Source organism: Geotrypetes seraphini, chromosome 9, assembly GCF_902459505.1.
Source record: "Geotrypetes seraphini chromosome 9, aGeoSer1.1, whole genome shotgun sequence".
Taxonomy (NCBI): domain Eukaryota; kingdom Metazoa; phylum Chordata; class Amphibia; order Gymnophiona; family Dermophiidae; genus Geotrypetes; species Geotrypetes seraphini.
In genome coordinates, this window is record NC_047092.1 from 386196 (window position 1) to 402638 (window position 16443).

The window sequence follows — 16443 nt, forward strand, 5'->3', positions numbered from 1 at the left end:
TACCTGAGTAAACACTGATTAACCCAGATAAAGGTGCTGCCTCAAATTTGACTTGCCTTTACCTGGTTCAAAGTTTGTAAAGAGGAAAACAGCACTCTAGAGGTTTCACTTTTAAAACAAAAGGGTGTTTTGCCTGGGAATAATGCTTTATTACTACTATCAGAAAGATTTAAACATCTAGGTGATTTACAATCTAATAGCTGAAGAGACTTCTCTGGGGCCATTGTTTGTCTCCTTTTGAAACCTGTGAACTCTGAATATTTCTCTTACAATATTGAACTGGAAAGAGAATGTTAATCTCCTGATTATAATCAAGATTTACCACAAAGCTTGCAAGAGGGACATCAGTTATGTCCTTGAGAAATGTTATTTTCTGTGGATTCTTACATCTGACTATACTAGTGTTTATTCTTACTGTACGAGGGGGTGCTGAAAAGTTCTCAGCCCAACCAACCGACTGTAAATTCTGAGCATTATTTTGTCTCTGTAGCTGAAAAGTGTCATCTTATTTTGTTAAGTGCCAATTTGGAAAAACTAAATGATCTGTTTTGACCTTGTTTCAGATCATTGATTGAACCATATCCACGTCATTCTCGTCTTGGTTGGGCTGAGAACTTTTCAGCAACATTCCAGAGCTGAGATTGTGATGTCATAAGGCCTCATTCCACCAATGCCTAAGAGCCAACCTCAGCAGTGATAATATAACATAAATTTTTATTTATATACCGCAAAAGCCTTTTGGTTCTATGTGGTTTACAAAAGAGATGGGCTGACCATTTTCAGTGAGCTACAAAAGATAGAATAATGGCATCAACGAGTTAACAATAGTTTCCCATCTGTATGCTGCTTTGAAGGGATTACAAGAATTTGGAGAACAGATGGGTTTTTAATAGCTTTCTAAAATGCATATATGATATTGATATTCTAACCATTTGGCCCAGATCAGGATCCCTGGAAGTGGCTTGGTAATGAATCTTTTCTGAGTACAGCCTTTGACTGAAGGGTAGATAAAAACATGGGAATGACGAGAACAAGAATTGAGCAGTTGGCCATGTAGAGCTTTGTAGACAAGGCATCCAAATTGGAAGAGAACTCTTCCCTCGACAGGAAGCCAATGCAGTTTTGGGTAGAATGTCTGATACTTGGCTTACATAAGAACAGCCAAACTAGGTCAGACCAATGGTCCTGTCTCCAACGGTGACCAATCCAGGTTACAAGTAGTTGGCAGAAACCCAAATAGTTCTCAGCCCAAGCAACCAACTTCCTAAATTCTGAGCATTATTTTGCCACTGCAGCTGAAAAGAGTGTGATCTTATTTCATTAAGCGCCAATTTGCAGAAATGAAATTCTATATTTTGACCTTGTTTCAGATCATTGAACCATATCCATGTCATTCTCTTCTTGGTTGAGCTGAGAACCTCTCAGCACCTCCCTCTTATATTTGTAGTTCTGTAGAAAAGCAAAGAACTACAGTGGTGCCTCGCATAACGGCCGCCTCGCACAGCGAACGCTGCGCACAACGAACTTCTTGTCTTGATCCGTACAACGGACTTCGTTTCACACAACGAAGTCGCCCGAGCTGCATCGCTTAACTGGCGCTACATATTTTAAACCTCCCCCCGCCGCCACCGCATATTTTTAAACCTCCCCCCGCCGCCACCGCATATGTTTAAACCTCCCCCCGCCGCCACCGCATATGTTTAAACCTCCCCCCGCCGCCACCGCATATGTTTAAACCTCCCCCCGCCGCCTCCGCATATTTTTAAACCTCCCCCCCGCCGCCTCCGCATATTTTTAAACCTCCCCCCCGCCGCCTGGGCCTGCGCTGATCTCTGAATGGCTGCAGTCAGCTCTCGCGGGACTCACAAGAACTAACTGCAGCCAGCTCTCGCGGGACTCACAAGAACTAACTGCAGCCATTCGGAGATCGGCATGGGCCCACACAGGCATGCAGAGGAATTGCTCCTGATCTCTGCGCTTCTGGCCTGTACGCCACTGGCTGGGAAAGATGGGAGGAATTAAAAAAGGTACTGGGGAGTATGTGGGGGGTGATTATAATACACAGCAAGGATCAACAAAACCCCTGTCTCCCCTCCCCTTCACATATATCCCCTCTATATCATGCTAACAGCTCTAACAAGGTAAATTTATCTTTTTTTATGTCATCTTAGCATATTTTATGCTACAGAACAAATTATTTTTTTTTACATGTATTGTTATGGGAAAATGCGTTTCACATAACGAACTTTTCGCATAACAAACTTGCTCCTGGAACGAATTAAGTTCGTTGTGTGAGGCACCACTGTACTGTGGTATAGTAACCCTTTAGCTGCATAATTAATTTGAACATACAGTATAGCAATCTGGAGGTCTTCAGGTATATGTGAATTTAATAGACAAAAGGTTAAGTGTGTTGTCAAGGCAGAATGGGAGAACACTTGGTAATCTAGAACTTGACAGACTCCTGAATCCTACAATTCCAAACCAAGATATAATCATGAACTTAATCCTGAATGGAGTAGAACGGGTACAAGTGGATTGATTTTTCGCTCCGTCAAAAATTACAAAGACTAGGGGTCATAAGAACATAAGAATTGCCGCTGCTGGGTCAGACCAGTGGTCCATCATGCCCAGCAGTCCGCTCACGCGGCGGCCCTGTGGTCAAAGACCAGCACCCTAACCGAGACTAGCCCTAACAGCACACGTTCTTGTTCAGCAGGAACTTGTCTAACTTTGTCTTGAATCCCCTATAACATAGTAACATAGTAACATAGTGACATAGTAGATGACGGCAGATAAAGACCCGAATGGTCCATCCAGTCTGCCCAAACTGATTCAATTTAAATTTTTTTAATTTTTTCTTCTTAGCTATTTCTGGGCAAGAATCCAATGCTTTATCCGGTACTGTGCTTGGGTTCCAACTGCCGAAATCTCTGTTAAGACTTACTCCAGCCCATCTATACCCTCCCAGCCACTGAAGCACTCCCCAGCCCATCCTCCACCAAAAGGCCATATACAGACACAAACCGTTCAAGTCTGCCCAGTACTGGCCTTAGTTCAATATTTAATCTTATTTTTTGATTCTAGACTCTTTGTGTTCATCCCACGCTTCTTTGAACTCAGTCACAGTTTTACTCTCCACCACCTCTCTCGGGAGCGCATTCCAGGCATCCACCACCCTCTCCGTAAAGTAGAATTTCCTAACATTGTTCTTGAATCTACCAACCCTCAACCTCAAATTATGTCCTCTGGTTTTACCATTTTCCTTTCTCTGAAAAAGATTTTGTTCTACGTTAATACCCTTTAAGTATTTGAATGTCTGAATCATATCTCCCCTGTCCCTCCTTTCCTCTAGGGTATACATATTCAGGGCTTCCAGTCTCTCCTCATACGTCTTCTGGCGCAAGCCTCCTATCATTTTCGTCGCCCTCCTCTGGACCGCCTCAAGTCTTCTTACGTCCTTCGCCAGATACGGTCTCCAAAATTGAACACAATATTCCAAGTGGGGCCTTACCAATGACCTGTACAGGGGCATCAACACCTTCTTCCTTCTACTGACTACGCCTCTCTTTATACAGCCCAGCATCCTTCTGGCAGCAGCCACTGCCTTGTCACACTGTTTTTTCACCTTTAGATCTTCGGACACTATCACCCCAAGGTCCTTCTCCCCGTCCATGCATATCAGCTTCTCTCCTCCCAGCATATACGGTTCCTTCCTATTATTAATCCCCAAATGCATTACTCTGCATTTCTTTGCATTGAATTTTAGTTGCCAGACATTAGACCATTCCTCTAACTTTTGCAGATCCTCTTTCATCTTTTCCACTCCCTCTTCGGTGTCTACTCTGTTACAAATCTTGGTATCATCTGCAAAAAGGCACACTTTTCCTTCTATCCCTTCAGCAATGTCACTCACAAACATATTGAACAGGATTGGCCCCAGCACTGATCCCTGAGGGACTCCACTACTCACCTTTCCTTCCTTCGAACGACTTCCATTAACCACCACCCTTTGACGTCTGTCCGACAACCAGTTTCTGACCCAGTTCACCACTTTGGGTCCTAACTTCAGCCCTTCAAGTTTGTTCAACAGCCTCCTATGAGGAACTGTATCAAAGGCTTTGCTGAAATCCAAGTAAATTACATCTAGCATATGTCCTCGATCCAACTCTCTAGTCACCCAATCAAAAAATTCAATCAGGTTCGTTTGGCACGATTTACCTTTTGTAAAGCCATGTTGCCTCGGATCCTGTAACCCATTAGATTCAAGGAAGTACACAATCCTTTCTTTCAGCAAAACTTCCATTATTTTTCCAACAATTGTAGTGAGGCTCATCGGCCTGTAGTTTCCTGCTTCATCCCTGTGACCACTTTTATGAATAGGGACCACATCCGCTCTCCTCCAATCCCCAGGAATCACTCCCGTCTCCAGAGATTTGTTGAACAAGTCTTTAATAGGACTCGCCAGAACCTCTCTGAGCTCCCTTAGTATCCTGGGATGGATCCCGTCTGGTCCCATCGCTTTGTCCACCTTCAGTTTTTCAAGTTGCTCATAAACACCCTCCTCCGTGAACAGCGCAGAATCTACTCCATTTTCCCGTGTAATTTTGCTAGACAATCTCGATCTTTCTCCAGGATTTTCTTCTGTGAACACAGAACAGAAGTATTTGTTTAGCACATTCGCTTTCTCCACACCACTTTCCACATATTGGTTCCCAGCATCTTTTAGCCTAGCAATTCCTTTTTTCATCTTCCTCCTTTCACTAATATATCTGAAAAAATTTTTGTCTCCCTTTTTTACATTTTTAGCCATTTGTTCTTCCGCCTGTGCTTTCGCCAGACGTATCTCTCTCTTGGCTTCTTTCATTTTCACCCTGTAGTCCTATCTGCTCTCCTCGTCTTGGTTTTTTTTATATTTCACGAACGCCAACTCTTTCGCCTTTATTTTCTCAGCTACTAGGTTGGAGAACCATATCGGCTTCCTTTTTCTCTTGTTTTTATTGATTTTCTTCACATAAAGGTCTGTAGCCATTTTTATCACTCCTTTCAGCTTAGACCACTGTCTTTCCACTTCTCTTATGTCCTCCCATCCTAACAGCTCTTTCTTCAGGTACTCTCCCATAGCATTAAAGTCCGTACGTTTGAAATCTAGGACTTTAAGTATCGTGCGGCCGCTCTCCACTTTAGCCGTTATATCAAACCAAACCGTTTGATGATCGCTACTACCCAGGTGAGCACCCACTCGAACATTAGAGATACTCTCTCCATTTGTCAGGACCAGATCCAATATTGCTTTTTCCCTTGTGGGTTCCGTCACCATTTGTCTGAGCAGAGCCTCTTGAAAGGCATCCACAATCTCCCTACTTCTTTCCGATTCCGCAGACGGAACATTCCAGTCCGCATCCGGCAGGTTGAAATCTCCCAACAGCAGAACCTCCTCTTTCCTTCCAAACTTTTGGATATCCACAATCAGATCCTTATCAATTTGCTGCGATTGAGTCGGAGGTCTGTAGACTACACCCACGTAGATAGAAGTTCCATCTTCTCTTTTCAGAGCAATCCATATCGTTTCTTCCTCTCCCCAGGTCTCTTGCATTTCGGTCGCTTGGATATTGATCTTTACATAGAGAGCTACTCCTCCACCTTTATGACCATCTCTGTCCTTCCTAAAAAGATTATATCCCGGTATGTTTGCATCCCATCCATGTGATTCACTGAACCATGTCTCTGTGATAGCGACAATATCTAGATCTGCCTCTAACATCAGGGCTTGCAGATCATGAACTTTGTTGCTTAGACTGCGAGCATTTGTGGTCATCGCTTTCCAGCTATTTTTCAGCGATAATCTCCTTTTTCGTATGGATTTATGTTTCGTTTCATTTTCCGTTGTAATACTAAGAAATGAGTTGCTGATATTGCTTGTGTTCAGTCTTTACTACTATCACATCTTTTCTTTTGCCGGGGGTGGTCTCTATAATTGTCCTTCGTACTTACACCACCCCCATCTTCTAGTTTAAATGCCTAGAAAAATATTGTCTAAATTTCTCTGCAAGGTTTCTTTTTCCTGCTGTAGTAATATGTAGCCCATCAGTGCAATATAGCTTCTTGTCCTTCCATGTATTTCCCCATCCTCCTATGTACCTGAAGCCTTCTTGATGACACCAGGCTTTGAGCCATCTATTAAAGTCCTCTGTGTTTTTCACTCTTTGCTCCCCCTTTCCATATGCAGGCAGTATTTCAGAAAAAGCTAAAGTCTTTACAAAAGGTTTCTCGCCCTCACCAAGCTCCCGAAAAGCTTTCTGTGCTGCAAGTGTGGAGTTGTTGGCCAGGTCATTTGTTCCCAGATGGATGACAACATCAGTGTTAAAATCCTTAGTTTCTTCCTTCATTATAGTCTGTATTTGCCTGGAACTCCTGGTAGCTGAGGATCCTGGAAGACATTTCACTATTTTGGTCTCCTCGCCTTGTGTTCCAAGGTTAATGCCTCTGATGATGGAATCCCCGAACAGTAATAGTTTTCTGCTTTTGGCCTTTTTATTTGTGCTTAGGGTGTGCTTGCTCTCTTGAGTTACCTTCATTGGTTCCAGTCCCACCTCTCTTCTGTTTTCTTGAGTATCGAGTGCACTAGTGGAGCGAAGGAATTCTGTAGAGGTAATATTAGTGAAGGTGGATGTTTCTGTGTTACATGTCGCAGTCTTCCTGAGCCTACTGTGACCCATTTATTCCTGGGTTGTTTTATTCTTTGAGGTAGAGGTGGTAAGTTGGTATGATTTTGTGGAGTGATGGAAGCTGCTTTAATTGTATTCAATTCCTGTTTAAGTTTGCAGAGCTCCTCCTTAATACTAGCAAGTTGAAGACAGATGGGGCAAGCCTTAAGCCTCCAAATAGTATGTCTTGGAATTAAAGCGCCACAGTGATTGCATAGAATAAAGGTCATCTTGATTGGTTGTGAAGTGACTTGATTTGAGTAGTCCTGATTATATGGGTCTCTATATATGGTGGGACTATAAGTCTTACCCTTATTCCTATGAAGAGGAAGAGGAAATAAGATTTAACAGAGGAAAGAGAAGGATTTATTTTTTGTGCTTTTTTTAGGTAAGAAACAGGTAGAAGAGAAATTAAGCAGATATAATGCTGAAAACCAGTGAAATTAGCAGAATATGAAATGTTGAGCAACTTATCTTATTGAAGTTCACAGACAGCCTTGTTCACAGCAATGTCCCAAAGATAATGCAATTAACCTTCGAAGTAAAACAGAGCCCCTCCCTTCTCCACCTAATCAGACACAATGGCTAAAAACTAGTGAGTCAGAAATATAGGCTCTATACCACCTAAAACACAGTATTTTAAACAGAAATGCAGGTTCTATAACAAATCAGTGGCTACCCTAAAACACAGGATTTATAACAGGATTTTCCCTACTTTAGTCACCCTGAGCCACAGGCACCAGGATTTAATTAGAGTTAACAAAGTCTTACCCTTATTCCTATGAAGAGGAAGAGGAAATGAGATTTAACAGAGGAAAGAGAAGGGTTTATTTTTTTGTGCTTTTTTGGTTTTTTTTAGGTAAGAAACAGGTAGAAGAGAAATTAAGCAGATATAATGCTGAAAACCAGTGAAATTAGCAGAATATGAAATGTTGAGCAACTTATCTTATTGAAGTTCACAGACAGCCTTGTTCACAGCAATGTCCCAAAGATAATCTTAACAGCCTCCGGAAGAGTGTTCCAGCTTTCTACAACTCTCTGGGTGAAGAAGAACTTCCTTACGTTTGTACGGAATCTATCTCCTTTCAACTTTAGAGAGTGCCCTTTTGTTCTCTGTACCTTGGAGAGGGTGAACAACCTGTCCTTATCTACTAAGTCTATCCCCTTCAGTACCTTGAATTTTTCGATCATGTTCCCTCTCAATCTCCTCTGTTCGAGGGAGAAGAGACCCAGTTTCTCTAATCTTTCGCTGTACAGCAGCTCCTCCAACCCCTTAACCATCTTAGTCGCTCTTCTCTGGACCTTTTGAGTAGTACCATGCAGTGGCGTACCTAGGGGGGGGCGGGGGGGGCGGGCCGCCCCGGGTACCAGCCCTGAGGGGGTGTTCCCGGCCTTGCCGCTCAGTCCCCCCCCACGCCCGAAGGACCGCTCGCCCCACTGACCTTCCAGCACACCTATGAAGCAGCCCGCAGCAGGATCAAGACGTCAGCAATCCCTCAGCTGCTTGGGCGCTGCTTCCTGCGCCGCGGTCCCGTCCCTCCTCTGACGTCAGAGGAGGGGGCGGGACCGCGGCGCAGGAAGCAGCGCCCAAGCAGCTGAGGGAATGCTGACGTCTTGATCCTGCTGCGGGCTGCTTCATAGGTGTGCTGGAAGGTCAGTGGGGCGAGCGGTCCTTCGGGCGTGGGGGGGGGCAGTAGCTTAAGGTAGCCCGGCGCAGGAAGCAGCTCCTAAGCAGCGCAAAGATAGCTGACGTCGCGATCTTGCTGCGGCTGCTTCATAGGTAGTGCGGGGAGGCCAGGGGGGCGAATGGTCCTTCGGGGTGGGTCGGGGCATCAGGCCTTCAGGGTGGGGCGGGCGGGCGGGCAGGCAGACTTTCAGGGGGAGGGGGGTGACAGGCAGGCAGGCAGGCCTTCAAGGGGGGGTGCAGGTCTTCGGGGGGGGGTGCAGACCTTCAAGGGGGGACAGGCCTTCAGGGGGGGTGCATGCCTTCAGGGGGGGTGCCGACCTTCAAGGGGGTGCAGGCCTTCAAGGGGGGGGACAGGCAGGCAGGCCTTCAAGTGGGGGGACAGGCCTTCGGGGGGGTGCAGGCCTTCGGGGGGGGGGGTGCAGACCTTCAAGGGGGTGCAGGCCTTCAAGGGGGGGACAGGCAGGCAGGCCTTCAAGGGGGGGACAGGCCTACAAGGGGGTGGGACAGGCCTTCAAGGGGGTGCAGGCCTTTGGGGGGGTGCCATCCTTCAAGGGGGGGTGCAGGCCTTCAAGGGGGGGGACAGGCCTTCAAGGGGGGACAAGCAGGCAGGCCTTCAAGGGGGGGGACAGGCCTACAAGGGGGTGGGACAGGCCTTCAAGGGGGTGCAGGCCTTTGGGGGGGACAGGCAGGCAGGCCTTCAAGTGGGGGGACAGGCCTTCGGGGGGGTGCAGGCCTTCGGGTGGGGGGTACAATCCTTCGGGGAGGGTGCAGGCCTTCAGGGGTGGGGTTTAGGCGTTCAGAGGGGGACAGACCTTCGGGTGGGAGGTAAAGTCCTTCGGGGGGTGCAGGTCTTCAGGGGTGGGGTGTAGCCCTTCTGAGGGGGGACAGACCTTCGGGGGAGGGGGGTCCTGGTGTAAAAGTACACAGAGGGAGAGAGGGAAGGGGGGGTTCAAAGATACGTGCATATGCCAGACTTTGGGGGTTAGAAATAATGGGTCTAAAAACAGAGGAGTGGGAGAGAGATGGTGCATAATGGGATTTAGGTAGGGAAGGAACAGAAAGGGAGAGAACTTGGAAACAGGGGATGGTGTGGAGGGGGGATAGAGATACTGGATAGGAGGATAGTTGGGAACAGAAAGGGAGAGATGGTGGATCCTGGGGTGGTGGGGAGTTGAGAAAAGGTGAATCTGTGGATGGAGACAAAAAAAAGGAAAGATGCCAGATCTCCGGGAGAGGGAAGGGAAACGGAAGGGGAGAACAGAGATGGCAGACGGATGGTTAGCACGGAGAAAGGAGACCCTGGCAAGCAAGACAACAAGAGCCTGGGACCAACAAGATTTGAATATTGATCAGAGAACAAAAGGTAGAAAAAATAATTTTATTTTCTGTTTTGTGATTACAATATGTTAGATTTGAAAAGTGTACATGAGACAGCTTGAAATGGGAACTTTTCTATTTTTGTGAATGGCAAGGCTGAGTTCAGTTAAAATATATGCTTTATAAGAAAATATAATAATGTGTTTTATAAAGTTTATAAGCATTGCTGGCATACTCGGTGAGGTGTTCCTAGTGTTGGTGGTGGTGGTAGCATGTCAGTGTGTTGAGAGGAAGAGGTAGTCTGGGAAATTCTGCTGAGCAAACTCTGGGCCCATTTCCACCCCCAGTTAGTCCACTCCACTCAACTGGTTCACACACTGAGTGGGTCTTTGGGTGTTATTTCTGGGTAGTTGTTTTAGAATCTCTTCCAGTGGTTTGTCAGTATCTCCTTCTGGTCCAAGGAAGGAAACTTTGTCAACCTTAGCATTGACCTTCAGAATATGTTTGTAACAGCGCTGCTTGTGTGGCATTAGGCTATGTAGTGATCGAAAGAAAAAAACAGACCTTTGCACATTTTTGCACTATATGGTGGGTGTATGAGGAGATTCATTTCCTGCACAGTTAAGTCCATGTGAAGTTACCTTGTGCTGTATTTGACATCTAGCAAGGTCTCTGTTTGGAAGGAAAGATCTAAGCTTAAAAATGAAGTGGCCAGAAGTTATGTTAAAAGTAGATAGCGTAGCTGGTTTTAAGAAAGGTTTGGACAAATTCCTGGAGGAAAAGTCCATTGTCTGTTATTAAGACATGGGGGAAGCGTCTGCTTGCCCTGGATTGGTGCACTCAGCAGCAACAATTTTTTCTACTGAATAATAGTCTAGGTACAATGAAAGTAAATAGCAAAAATGTTTGAGTAGATAATTAAGGAAATCTTTTTCATATTGCTTGCTTATGGACTGGGAAAAAAGACTGTTCAAGCAAATGTCTCCAGAACTGCTTTAATGGAAAAATGTGATTTTTTTTTTTTAAGTACTTTGTGAAATTTATTGTTGTTGTGAAATTTATTGTTATACTTTGTTTAAACTTAAAAAGCGGTGTCATTAACAGTGAATCTAATCGAAAACAGGGTGAATCGAATCGAATGAAATATTTTTCTCTGAATCGGGCAGCACTATTGGCTACCATGAGAATGGGCTACTGGGCATGATGGACCATTGGTGTGACCCAGTTAGGCTATTCTTATGTTATGTTCTCATCTGTAGGGGCCTTTGTTTTCACTTCTTATTTTAATGTATTTTTTTCCTGGGAACTTATCAGTGTTTTTTTATAATGGGAACAAAAATGGAAGAGAATTAATGTGTGTGGAATGGGGGGGTAACTAATTTCTTCAGCTAAATAATTCAATCCACTTCAAACAGACATAGGAGAACTCACGCACCATTCACACACCCTCCAACCAAAAACGTCAAAAGAAAAAAACTGTTCGACAACCTCCTAGCCATTCGAGCTGCAACACTTGACCCCCAACTCTACAACCTATTGACCTCGACCACAAACTACAAAACCTTAAAAAAAGAAATAAAAACCCTTCTATTCAAAAAACACATAAAACCAAACTAACATAATCAGAACTGTCCCAAGCATCACCTGCAACTACTCCATATGTACTTCTGATGTCATGACAATTCCGACATAATTTATGTTATGTTATGTTTGGAATAATGGTTACATAAATGAGGTTCAATAAAAGAAAATTTTCACTGCCTGTTTCTTTTTTTTTTTTTTTTTGGTGCCGTTTCTATTCTGACCATTTATTCCATTTCATGGTTATTGCAAAAAAAAAAAAAAAATTTTACATGGGGGGGGGGGGGGGTGTCAAAAAATGATGGGCCCCGGGTGCCACATACCCTAGGTACGCCACTGGTACCATGTCCTTCTTCATGAAAGGTGACCAGTGCTGCACGCAGTACTCCAGGTAAGGGCGCATGGCCTGGTACAGCGGCATGATAACCTTCTCTGATCTGTTTGTGATGCCCTTTTTGCTGCCGCCGCACATTGCGTGGTCGGCTTCATCGACTTGTCGATCAGAACTCCCAAATCCCTTTTCTGGGAGGTCTCTCCAAATATTGCCCTGGACATCCTGTATTTGTGCATGAGATTTTTGTTACCAACATGCATCACTATACACTTATCCACGATGAACCTTATCTGTCATGTCGATGCCCAATCCTCGAGCCTGATTATGAAGTTACACGGAAATACTTTTAAAAACAATAGGAGGAATTTTTTTTTCACTCAGAGAATAGCTAAGCTCTGGAACGCGTTGCCAGAGGATGTGGTAAGAATGGATAGCGTAGCTGGTTTTAAGAAAGATTTGGACAAGTTCCTGGAGGAAAAGTCTATCATCTTTTATTGAGAAAGACATGGGGGAAGCCACTGCTTGTCCTGTATTGGTAGCATGGAATATTACTACACCTTGAGTTTTAGCCAGGTACTAGTGAACTGGATTGGCCACCGTGAGAATGGGCTACTGGGTTTGATGGACCTTTGGTCTGATCCAATAAACCTATTCTTATGTTTTCTATGCTTTCTGTTAAAATGTTTTCTTTGAGTGCACTCATTCTAAACAAGTGAGAAAAGAATGTAGAGCATGGCTCATAGAATTCTTTCTAACCCTCTACATATAAATGCAGGGGTGTGTGTGTATGGGAGGAGGAGGAGGAGGTTGGTGGTAGCAGCTTTTAAACTAGAACAGGGGTGGGGGGAAGCTGACAGTCACTCAGGAACACATGGTTTGGGGTTAGGTATCCTTGAAGGATACTTGATAAATGGGACATTTAAGGAATCACAAAAGAGCAGATTACCACTCTAAAATGTGAAGACAGAACTTGGTGGTTTATAGATTAATAAAGTGAGGAAAAGAGAAAGAACAGTAAAGAGGCCTTGCAACCATAGCAAAGAAAACGGGAGCGCAGTTGGGAAGTTGGCAACAGGGTAGAAAGGGCGTTCTGCAGTACTAAGCAACTGTACCCTGGAATCTTGCATTTCCAGAGTCATAAAGCTTGTGAAAAGAGCCACCTTAAATTCCTTTAAAGAAGATACACTTCAGATTGGTAGATTATTCCGTGTGAATGGAGCAGTGAAACAGAACTCACACTGCCTGGTGATCTCTAAGTGCATCTGGTTATATGGGTGGGAAAGTATACAATAGATAAAGCCAAGAGGTAAAATGCCTTAAAGGTCGAGTAGAATTTTATATATGATCCTCTGCTTAACCAGTAGTCAGTGATGAGACTTCAGCAGGGACATAACTTTATCAAACTATCCCACCTTGCAAAGAAGTCTAATGGCTGTATTCTGAAATGTTGCTAACTCTTTTATAGTGGAACCTGCATTGATAATATTACAGTAGTCCAGTCTCAAGACGAAGAGGGTCAAAATTAGTGAGTAAAAGGCATCATGGTTGAAGAGGTGTTGAACCGTCCTTAATTGATGGAATCAAAGAAACTTTTGTTAGTTTTGAGACCTGAGGAATGAAGGATAATTGAGAGTCTAAGATTATACCTAAATAGGGAAAGCTGTTACCAAATAGAGAAATGGATTCATCAGGTTTAGGGACACTTTGCTAAAGACCAACCAATTTTGGAATAACCAATGAGTTACTGAACTAAGACATTCCTGAAGAGGCATCAAGGAAGGGGGCCTAAGGGTTGGTTGGAAAATTAGAAGGATATCATCTGCATAAAAATAGGTGGATATCCTCTTTGCATGGGCCCAACATGGCTAATGGGCTTAAAAATAGGTTAAATAGTAAGAGAGAAAAGATGGAGTCTTGAGGTATTCCACAGTCTATTTCATGCATTTGAGAAGAGGACGGGGGTAAAAACCTGAAAACTTCTCTTAGACAGAAAAGAGGCAAACCATGAAAGCATTGCACCTGATAGCTGAAGAGGTTCACCAAATTGAAAGCATTGAGACTGCTAGAATATTTGGCCTTTATCTGCCATCATGTTTCTATGCACACGGGATCTCATAGGGAGAGAAGATAGTGGATGTTGGGCAGACTGGATGGGCAATTTGGCCTTTACCTGCCATCATGTTTCTTTGTTTCTATTAGAGAATGACAATGGGGACATGAGCAAGGAATCAGAGACTGGGGCAAGTTTTGGCTTGCTATAGTGGGAAAATTTGGGGAACCCTTCTCACCCTGTTGAGTCTAAGTTGAGAGGAGTTTAAAGAGAGCCTCAGGATTTGTGCAGCACCATTCCTATGGGAATCTACATCCGAGGCATAAAGGTCTGGATTTACAAAGGTACATTTCTGTGAACAGCACTTACCATCTGATATGACCTGTGATATTTTGAACTATGTGCTGTTACCATCTGAAATACCATCAGCCTACCCTGTGTAGAGATTGCTAACTTTTAATTTTTATAACATCTTTGTTTTGGAGGAGAGAAGTAAGGAGAATGGATATCACTGTATATAAGTTGGAACTGTTTTTTCTATGTAATTATTTAAGACAATTACCTCTGATCAACTGAGAGAGTAAAGTTCAAGATTTTGGAGTTTGACATCTGGTCTGGTCTGGTCTACTGTCTTAGAATGAGTGAGTGAATGGTCTGATGCAAGCTTAAAACAGCCCCCCAGCTTTAAAATTGGTCGTGACAAATAAATTATTTATGTACCCCTTCTGTCATTATCCAGGCAGGGTCTAGGCATCCTACTTAACAAGGGGCTTACACCTGTACAGTGAGGTCAGGCACTTGAAAGGCCACAGTCAGGGAAACAGACAGGGGACTCATGTCCTTCAAGCAAATGGCTGCAGCTCCAAGGACCCTCTCAAAGATTTGAATGAGTAAATGAGTCTTCAGCCATTTTCTCCTGTTCTATTACTTCTCTGTCTCTGAAAACATCTGCTGTAACTTCCTGTTTCCTCAGAGGTGGGCTCACAGTAGAGAGAAGATGATGGTGCAGGCGGCAGAGCAACACTGGAACAAAGTTTATCTCCTCCTGACTTACAGATTATTTGGCATCACCAGAGACAGAGCAAATGCAGGGCTTTCTGGAAGACCAACTCCTTACATATGTAATGCTCTGAGTCTGGGGCCTGACCATGCTGGGGTCCCCCTGAAGGCAGTCTCTTCATAACTTCATTGGTCCCTCACTTGGTGCCTCCAACTGGGGAAAAGAAGTGTTAGAGGTGGATTCACCTTCTTCTGCCTCCCCCCAAACTTCTGTGAACAAGGTTGGCTAATAAACTGATTTATTTGAACTATGTACTTAGGTATAATCTTATCTTATCAAGACTGTTATCTGGTATGTGATGGTACTGCACTCTGTTATCTGTGGTAGTTTAGGAATATTGGAATTTCTACCCAGACTTTGCTCCTGTGTAGCTTTGTACTAATAACTTTATATAGCCCAGAAATGAAAAATATTTAATAAACGTGTTTCAGCAGTATAACACACATTTCCTGCAGTGTCATTGCACAATTTTTTTTATCATGACAGTAATAGAGTAACATAAAGGTTAAGGTCATGTTTCTGATTCTGCACTGGGACTGGGACCTTCTCCTCCTCCAGTTCCCAACAAGAGAATCAGCAAAGGAGAAACAGTGATCCAAATACCAGATAGAACCCACCATGTGAAAACCATAACATTTTATAGTACATAGGGAGGAACATTTTATAAGCACTTAGACTTCAAGATAAAGGACCTTAACCTGCACTAGGGGAGACTGCAATGGAGGACCACATCCTGCATGGAAGAATGGGAGAGCTATTAAAAGAGAAGCAATCACCTATCAGGATTTACCTCCTGGACTCACAAACCGCGAAACCCACTGAGACCCTTTTCTAGAATTAGTTCCATCAACTCTCCATCGATACAGTAAGGTAGTGGAATGCCTTGCTAAAACACCTTAACCATTCCACACACAACAAAAAAGATGGTCAAAGATGGTCTCTGGTAAGTTTGAAAACCAAACAAAATGATAAATTCCACTTAGCTGTCAGCTTATCAAAGATGAAAAGTAAAACTTCATAGTACAGCTTACTTGTATGAACAAATAGGCTGTAGAATCTTCTTACCAGAGTTTGGAAGGAGAACCCACACCCTCCTTAATATGTAGCTGGAGAAAGATGGCCTGCCTGGAAATGGGAGTCAGGGGTCAATAATGTGGATTGTATATCTCATGTACATGCTTTTTTTTCCAATGCATTTTTTTTTTCCAAATGGTTAAATTGAAACTTGTTACATTGAATGTTGATGGAATCCACTTCCCTATAAAAAGAAAGAAGAAACGGTCTTGGTTCAGAAAAAGTTGGTGTTTCCTACATTTAAGAAACTTATCTAACTGCCATAAAACATGGGAAACTAAGAAGGGGATGGGTTGGAGAGTTGACATTTTCTATTTCTAGCAGTCATCAGAGTGGTGGCTATACTTATACCTAAAGACCTGCCATTTTACCTTCATAAATTGGTTCAAGATAAAGAAGGTAGAGATGTCCTTTTACTAAATGAGTTCTGGGGCCCAAGATTGCTTTTTTGTAATATATAAGTTTCTAATTATATAGCCATTGGTTTTACTCTGACCTGGTAACAGGGTAATAAACCGATCCTAGGGGGGCATTTCAACATAACTGCTGACCTCTCTAAGAATTGTAGCCCACCAAAGGTGGGACAGAAGGATCATGGTTCAAAGGGTATAATTTTTTTAACTAATCAATTAG

At 43.6% G+C, this 16443-nt stretch overlaps 1 protein-coding gene across 3 annotated transcripts in view; it reads left to right on the forward strand.

Annotated features, from left to right (window-relative positions):
• Window positions 1-15152, forward strand: part of CD36 (CD36 molecule) — a 131201-nt gene extending 116049 nt beyond the window's left edge. For 2 of the 3 annotated variants that reach the window (XM_033958736.1, XM_033958735.1), the window contains one exon: window positions 14650-15152. In XM_033958736.1, coding sequence (XP_033814627.1) covers window positions 14650-14859 — 210 coding nt within the window. In that variant the 3' untranslated portion in view covers window positions 14860-15152. The remainder of the gene's footprint in view (window positions 1-14649) is intronic. The other variant, XM_033958737.1, reaches the window with a different exon arrangement.
• The last annotated feature ends 1291 nt before the right edge of the window (window positions 15153-16443 follow it).